Here is a 7970-nt window from a genome sequence, read left to right as displayed (position 1 = left end):
TTAGCAAGTTGACGGAATTGAAAAGATGTATTTTTTGGCAAATTTTCAGCTATTTGATCTCTAACTAGGGTGATTTCAAGTTGAACTAGGCTCATTTTGAGCGAAACTTCAATCAAAGCTAGAGCAATTCGGATTAAATCACTCATAGATAGCACGCTTACCTCTCAACCTTAATTTATATATAAAGATAGATGAAAGGGATTGTATTTCATTAAAGCGCCTAACACAGAGAAGAATATAAAGCATCTTACTAATATTAATTACAAACAAATTTTAAAATCACCTCTTTTGTTTTCCTGATCTCTTCGTTTAGGTGGCAACATCTTCATTTCAAGTCGGAATGAAAGGTATGTACAGTGAGAATTTGAAAGTACTAGTTTCAAGCAATGGTGTAATTGGTAAACCAATTTGGAATTGTCATTGGCACACTATAGGAACTTGTGAAGTTTCAAGATAAATGCATCTATCTAACATAGCAACCCAGACTCAAGTCTAATTTTGGCCTCTTCTTCTGAATAAAAGCCTTTAATATTTTATATATATAGATGGTAGTTGTCCCCTGAAATTCGGATCTCCGGGGACAGGAATTTTCCGGTATAAAGAAAATAATTTTCCATATAAATTTACTAAATTATACTACACATGTAACCAAAAATCATATACGAAATTAAATCCTAGTTCTAAAACCTAATCACCTCATCGGCTCACCGTCTTCCTTCTCTGCTTTCAAATTTAAAGCCCGATTGAGGCTAGGGCATCTCTAACAACATAATGATATGGTTGATGCAATTAGACATTTAAACAGTCCAGAGGTCAATACAAAATAGTGACATTCCAATAAATTAATAAAATTTGGTGCGAGTAATTCGAATTAAGGTTTTAATTAAAAAAAAAAAAAAAGAACATTTTAGAGTTAAAAAAAGCTACCGCAAACTACAGTGATCACGCCATCAGCAGATGGAAATTTCATTGAAGCTGGTTTTCTACTCTCTACGGACAAAGTAAAGTTTGCCCATGACATGAAGGACAGCAACAAAAGCTATGAAGCCAATGCTCATAATAAGTACAACATTTGGAGTAATCTTCAGTCCTGGAGCATCGTCTGTGTAAAATTGGAGCATGGAACCCGCTGCCCCACCTGAGGCTCCGCCGCCGCCACTTGTTGTCCTCCTCCTACGCATGCTTGCAGCCGCTGCTGCACTTCCTCTCTGGGGAGCTCCTCCGTTCAAAGCCATTTTCTGCAAAAAAAATTCAAGAATTCAGTAGTTGCATTGCATGTCAAATCTACAATTTTTTTCTCAAACAAATATAAAATACAGATCGACGAAAAGTTTTCAAGCGTTGAGAACTCACTTAGTAGACTCGAAAATTTAGGGCCGTTGAAGATGCGATTATGTGTTATGCACTGCATGCAGCAGTTTGGTTGGGGTTTTATGGTGAATAGATTTTTATGCTTCGCTTTGATTTGTATCCAGGTGGTACTGTTCAACCCTTCCACGCCTTCACATCCAATGATATTTAGCCATGTCATGATTAGTCCACGTCATTCTACTCGATACTTAAACCCAGTCTAAAATTATCAGCCCGACCCAGTATAATTTATTGTATTATTAGCACCCAACGTTGAGAATTTGGTCCGACCCAGAATGAGTTTAAGACGGTTTAGAATTAGGAATAAATTTGATCCAAATTATCCAAACTTATATTTGAGCCCGGATTGAAATAGTCGAATTTACCTTAAGGATTGTGCTTGATTTGAGTTAATTCGAATATTTAAGTTTGAATTAACTTTGATTAAATTCAATTAAAAGCTGATTTTAAGTTTCCCTCTTTTTAATCTTAAGATTTAATCCTTTTAAATTTATATCAAATTTAACCTTATTTTGAATAACATAAAAAAAGAGATTCTAAACCCATATCTAAATACACTTTTATGAAAGTTTTGATTTCAAATTTGATTAGGATTTTTATTTTGCGTCAGTTTTTCTATATCAAACTTAATTAGTTATTTCCTTAGAACCCTTTCATTCCCAATTTCCTAGTTTCGTTGTAATATCTATTCTTCAAATTTACCAATTTCCTAATTTAAATTTATTTTCAATCATTTTAATATTATATTTTTTTCAATTATTAATATCTATCTGTTATATTCACTCTCACTTTTTCACCCTAGTTAAGTTATACAAATTCATTTTTATATTAATTATAGGCCAAACGACTATTTCTCACCCAAGGTATGCTGTAATAATAAATTTCTATCTTTTAATTATGAAAACATCAAATACCCACTCATGAACGATTAAATTTAACAGAACCCTAACGTCTAAAAATTTTATCTCTTTTTGCCCTCATAAACTTTAAAAACTAAAATTTTCCCTCACCCTAAGTTTTAAAAAATGACAATTTCACCTAGGGTTTGGTTTTGAAATCTCCAACGACCTCTCTGGCTTCATTGCCGACGACCTCTCCCTCCCGATACATCCTCTCATTCTGACGATCTCTTTCCTTCCATTTGGAGGGTCGATCGACGTCGGAGACGCCTTGGGAGATGAAGAACTTCGTCGGGGAAGATGAAGTTCTTCGTCTTTCCAAACGAAGACAAAGTTCTTCGTCTTCCCAAGACGAAGACGAAAAACTTCATCTTCCCCGACGAAGTTCTTCGTCTCCCAAGACGTCTCCGAAGCCGATCGACCCTCCAAATGGGAGAGAAGAAAGGCCGTCAGAGCATGGTGGTCCGTCGGGAAGGCTTAACAATGGATCGGAGATGTCGCCGAGATTTCAAAACATCGGGGTGAAACTATTTTTTACTTAGGCTAAGAGAAAATTTTAGTTTTCAAAACTTTAGGGGGAAATGGTTAGTTTTTAGGGGTTAGGGAAAAAAAAGAGATAAAAGTTTAAGGCGTTAGGTTTCCGTTAAATTTAACTTGTCATTCATGAGTGGGTATTTGGTAATTTTCATAGTTAATGGCTGAAAATTAGTCTCAATGAAGCAACACCTTGGGTCCTAACCAATTCTAACAGGATTAGATTTAATCTAAACTTTTCAAATTTAAGATTAAATTGAATGTGCAAAGTATGAATCAAGTTTGAGTTTATTTTAATAAAATAAATCAAAGTATGTTTGAGTTTATTCTCAAACATATCAACAACTTAACTGAGGACTAGCCGGCTGATCAACAGCCTCACAAAAAACTATAAAAAATAAAAATAAATACATAAAAATTACGCAAGAATCTTAAAATCCAATAACTGTTCTTAGCCTTGAGTTACTCAAGCCACTCAATCTTTTCTCACCCTTGATAGGCACCACCGAATAACTCCAAAACTAGATGATATCCTACGCAGTTCTGTATTTCCTGATTATCATCCATTCTACTACTCTTTATGTCAGCAAACCCACGTATCCTGTCCAAAGAAGAATAATGAACCTTAAATTATTCTCATATTCTTTCCCCAATTCGTGTGGGGGCCTACAATGATTTTGCTTCAAGTTTATGGGCAAAATCCTCCAGCAATGGGTATCTCTTCACAATATATTTTCAGCATATCCTCAAACTTACTTCCATCATTGCTTAAAATGCTTCCCATAGATTTCACCAGTCTACTTCAGATTAATAAAGTTGCATTAGTGTTTTCCTTAAACATGATTATTAGTTAGAGCCATGCATCAATGAAAACATACCCAATGCGAATTTAACGACCAAGAGGTCAAACTTAAACAGATGCAATAAGTCCTCTTGAAAAGTGCTACTATTACCTTGAATACCAGTTGAAAACTGCACGTCAAATCAACCAGATCTTCGTCATTGAACATCCTATAAATCTATTTCTTAGAGATTCCTTTTGACGAAGTCAGCCATTGCTGCAAGATACAAAATAAGACAAAAATGAAATAAGGAGAAATTGTATTACAAGGTTTCATTACAAAAACATGTGAAAATCCTCCTTGACAGCAATACCTTTCAAATGATACTAAAGGCAAGGTAGCACCAGACATTATTATCATCGAATAAACACAGTCACTAGAAAATCTGCAGAACAGTTTGGACATGTATAGAAAATACAAGAGCTGCACTGACGATTGCATGAAGATATGATGATATTGCAGATCCATCAAACTGAAGACAATCTGACAGTACCAAGGAAAGATTAAGTTTACTAATTTTTTTGCTTACACTAAATCATTAAAAAGTCTGAACCATCTGATTAAAAAAATTTAACATATCTAACCTTGCTTAATGTTAGAAAAACAGTACTGACATCAACATACATAAAAAAAGTTACTCTAGTTTAACAATGAAATTTGGACATAAGTTGCCTCACATACACTAATTGGGTTGAAGAGAAATTAGTATATACTTCATCTGGCAGCCCACTATGGCAGGCCTTATCTGTGCAGAGAGAGATCAGCCGCTCTAATCACCATGCTATGCATCTAAATTAGATGATTTAATGAAAATTTATGAATTCCTATAGAGTGTGTGTATGTATCTGCTGAGATTTATTGCAGTTGCAGCATGAATTTGAAACCAAGATTATCCACATCAAATGACACATTTTAAGGCTTCAAACCCTTGAAAAATCTAACACCTTTCTTTCCCACTACAGTCCCTGCAAGACCAGATGACAACAGAGACCTGGAATCTGGCCGCCATTTCAACTCTTTCAAGACAGAAAACAGGGATGCCAGTGAAGGTGTGATTTCACTATCCTTTATCTTGTTACACGATACTACTCTTAGTCTTTGGAGCTCCTTCCAAGATAGAACGACCGACTCCAGGCCTCCAGTTGTTAGCAAAGAGCATCCTTCCAGAGACAGAATCTTCACCCTCCTATAGAAAAGTAAATACAGAATGAGTTTGAATTCTATGAAATTCTAACTACCTAGGAGACTGAAGAAGCACCATTTTGATTTCTTTATTCTTATTCAACCATGTGACATCTCCTGGAGTTGTAAGTTGACGGATCACTTTTGATTTTCCTGATTACAGACATAGATTTAGCAAATGGACTTGTTTCGATTTTGTTTAAGTCAAGTGTCAACAGTTATATGCAATATGCAGCATAAAGAATTTATTAAAATGTGAAACATAGAGATGATTAACATATAACAACAGCATTTTCAAAACATACGCAATGACACAAAAAAAAGTCTAAGAAACAAGTTAGTCTTCCAAAACTGATTGTCCACAATCAAAATTTCACACCACAATTCGCAACATTAAATGAAGTCCCTTTTTTAATCAATTAAACAGACAGTAGCATACGGTTAAAAAATTACAACAAATAGCTGTATTAATATCTTGGTGAACATTAAAAAAATCATAATACCTGCAAATACTGGCAAGGCCAAACACATCATCCTCCAATCCCCAACAGTTTTGCAAAATGATCTCCCTAACGTTCTCACAAACCAAAAAGAGAGCTTCCACACTCTGCTTATCTCTTAGTTGACACCCCTGCAATTGCAATTCCTCAAGAGTCAAACAAGACCCCAAATGCTGAGGCAACCCAGGACTCGAATCAATACCCTTACATAATTGAAGCCTCAACGTTTTCAAATTCCCACAAAACGTCAGAGCTGACAACCACCCTCCGTCCATTCTATGATCACAAAGGGTTAACTCTTCTAACATTTGACAGCATTGACCAATAGCTTTAATCCCATCATAGCTTCCTTCACATCCAGTTAACTCTAATTTCACTAATCTTCTACAACCCTGCGCCAATATTGTTAGACCAATATCTGAAACAACTGAACTATAAAATCCATCAATCGAACCTATCAATTTCACTACTTGTAAGTTTTGACAGACAGAAATACCCTTCAATGATAAATCCCCACAACAATGTAACTCCAATTCTTGCAAAGTGTGACACTCATCAGCAATACTCAATAAACCATTTTCACTTGCGCCAATAACGACTACTCTCCTCAGATTCGGATACTTTTCAGCCAGCAATTCCAGCCCTTGGTCAACTAAATCAGATGGTAAAAGGTTTTCGATTTGGTCAACAAACCCGTTCGTTGAAGAAACCCGAGTATCCACATGAACCGATAATGCCTTGTGAGTCACCAAAATCCCCGAATTTTTCGATGTACGAAAACAGGCACGAATGATGTTTATATCCGAAAGATTCGGGAACCGTAAAAAGACCCGACCCGATTCAATGAACGACCAGTCGGTTACGTTGAGGGATTGAACCAAACGGCCATGAAGGTATAGCCAGCGTTTGCATACTAAAGAATTAGAAACATGCTGAGATATTGGGAGCTTCGAGAAAATCTGAAGAAGAAGCTCGTCGGAAAGTTGGGAGAAGTGATCAGGTCCGGGCGGGTCTACCTTAAAAGATTGAAAAAACTGTAGATTAGGCTGCTTTGATGACGCTCTCGGGGAATCCGCCGGTGTTGAACCTGAAGACACAGATTTTTTCAGATGCATTTTGGCAAGCGCGTGTTTCAGATCTCGCTCTTTGAACCAAAAATCTGCTGGTAAACTGAAGGCTTTGAGCCCCTTTGCTCTCGCTCTAGGGCTAGCGCAAGGGCTTTTCTCTGTTGAATGTGACATTTCAAATAGGGTTAGGGTTAGGGTTTTTATCAAATCTGAATTATTAAAAAATTCAATTTCTTGTCTTTTGGCTGCCCGGACATGGCAGATCTTGGATTAGATTTTGTGGGGTGTGCAGATTTTCTCAGTGATTTACCAACGATTAAATGCGGAAGGGAGTAGGGTAATTGAACAAGATAGTTACCCGATGGCTTATTAATGATGACGTGTCAGAATACTATTGGTGTTTCTTTAGAAGTTGTGTAGTTCATTTATATCAGAGTGTGAGTGGGGTTCACTCTCTTATTTTTTTTTGGTAAGTGACTCTCTCGTTATTTATGAATGATTAGTGGCAGGCAGGCAGGCAAAATCATAGATTTGTCTCATGTAAAAGAGTGACGATATCAGTCTAACTTTGGTTGGGCCAGCGATTTTGGTTATGCAAGTGTCATATCATTAGACAATTAAAGGGTTAAAAATGCATCATCCAATTATTCAATTATATTAACAATAAATTCAAATAAATATTTTTTACTTAAATTTATATGAACTAACGATTCTTTATTTGTTAATTATTTAAATTTTAATATTTTTTTATTTTCACTTTATTTTTTTTATATATATAACAATTAAGGCTAATTTTTCTCTTTTAACTCATGATGTACAATTTTTATCATTATATCTATAATCAACAACTTGTGACACCCATTTATAACAAAAGCTTACATAAGGAAAGTCCTATTTGTTACTCTCATAACTCGTATAGTCTTACATATATGAGAGGTGTGATTCTTGAAAATATGGTCAGAGTAAAAGAAAATAAAACATTAATGAACAAACCCAATAAAGAGACAAAGAATGAGATAGTGGTGGTGAGGTAAAAAAAATGAATGTTAGGGATTTAATAAAGTAAGATTAAGGGGATTTGAGATAGTTGCTAGTGATGCAAATCTTGTGGCAGAATCCAAAGAAGAAGATAGATAAAGAGAAAATTTTGTACATTATATCTACTATTGATCATAAAATATTTTAATGTAGATGATGATGATTGGACAAAGCATGTGGTGATGTCAATAGATAATAGAGAGATTAAATATTTAGATAAAATGACATTCTTATATTTTCTCATAATAATTTTCATTAATTAAAGTAGATAATGGATGAATAAATAAAAATTTCAAATTTAAGGAATTAAAAATGTGTTTCATCAAAGTTGGGGTGGAAAATAGTCATTCGACCTCCTTGTTATTACTTCACAGGCATTTTTTGTCACTTTTCTGCTTTCCTTTTCATTATCTAATTTATTCAGACTTTTTTGTCACTCAAGGCCAATCATATTTAATCCTTAAATACTACTGGCCTAAGGCCCAGCTCCAAAAGGAACTTACATGGCCCGTCCAGAATACAAATTTAGTGGGCGCC

General features: G+C 35.1%; 2 protein-coding genes across 8 annotated transcripts; both read right to left on the bottom strand.

The window, feature by feature from the left end:
* Positions 1 to 813: 813 nt before the first annotated feature.
* LOC123217068 (protein transport protein Sec61 subunit beta-like) lies at positions 814 to 1470 on the bottom strand. Its single transcript, XM_044637824.1, has 2 exons — positions 1354 to 1470; positions 814 to 1238 (listed from the first exon to the last, which is right to left on the bottom strand). The coding sequence occupies exon 2, from the start codon at positions 1233 to 1235 to the stop codon at positions 984 to 986; it is 252 nt and encodes an 83-aa protein (XP_044493759.1). The 5' UTR covers positions 1236 to 1238; positions 1354 to 1470; the 3' UTR covers positions 814 to 983.
* Positions 1471 to 3076: 1606 nt separating this feature from the next.
* Positions 3077 to 6722, bottom strand: LOC123217064 (F-box protein At5g51370-like). Of its 7 annotated transcripts, none has more exons than XM_044637817.1 (5): positions 5332 to 6707; positions 4328 to 4832; positions 3960 to 4129; positions 3758 to 3862; positions 3077 to 3601 (listed from the first exon to the last, which is right to left on the bottom strand). In XM_044637817.1, exons 1-2 carry the CDS (start codon positions 6567 to 6569, stop codon positions 4559 to 4561), a joined length of 1512 nt encoding a protein of 503 aa, XP_044493752.1. In that variant the 5' UTR covers positions 6570 to 6707; the 3' UTR covers positions 3077 to 3601; positions 3758 to 3862; positions 3960 to 4129; positions 4328 to 4558. The 7 variants fall into 7 exon arrangements, with proteins under 7 accessions (XP_044493752.1, XP_044493754.1, XP_044493751.1 ...); XM_044637819.1 differs by having other exon boundaries at positions 4360 to 4832; XM_044637816.1 differs by having other exon boundaries at positions 3960 to 4832.
* Positions 6723 to 7970: the final 1248 nt, after the last annotated feature.

Source organism: Mangifera indica, chromosome 5 (genome assembly GCF_011075055.1).
Source record: "Mangifera indica cultivar Alphonso chromosome 5, CATAS_Mindica_2.1, whole genome shotgun sequence".
Lineage (NCBI taxonomy): Eukaryota > Viridiplantae > Streptophyta > Magnoliopsida > Sapindales > Anacardiaceae > Mangifera > Mangifera indica.
The sequence above is the reverse complement of the archived record's forward strand: the minus strand, read 5'-3'. Positions and strand labels throughout refer to the sequence as shown.

Bases quoted from the DNA above. Each gene is read 5' to 3' on its own strand.
- LOC123217068 (XM_044637824.1), bottom strand. From the start codon at position 1,235: ATGGCTTTGAACGGAGGAGCTCCCCAGAGAGGAAGTGCAGCAGCGGCT.
- LOC123217064 (XM_044637816.1), bottom strand. From the start codon at position 6,569: ATGTCACATTCAACAGAGAAAAGCCCTTGCGCTAGCCCTAGAGCGAGA. The intron at 4,833-5,331 runs GTATTATGATTT...ACTTTTCTATAG, and splicing joins GGCCTTGCCAGTATTTGCAG to GAGGGTGAAGATTCTGTCTC.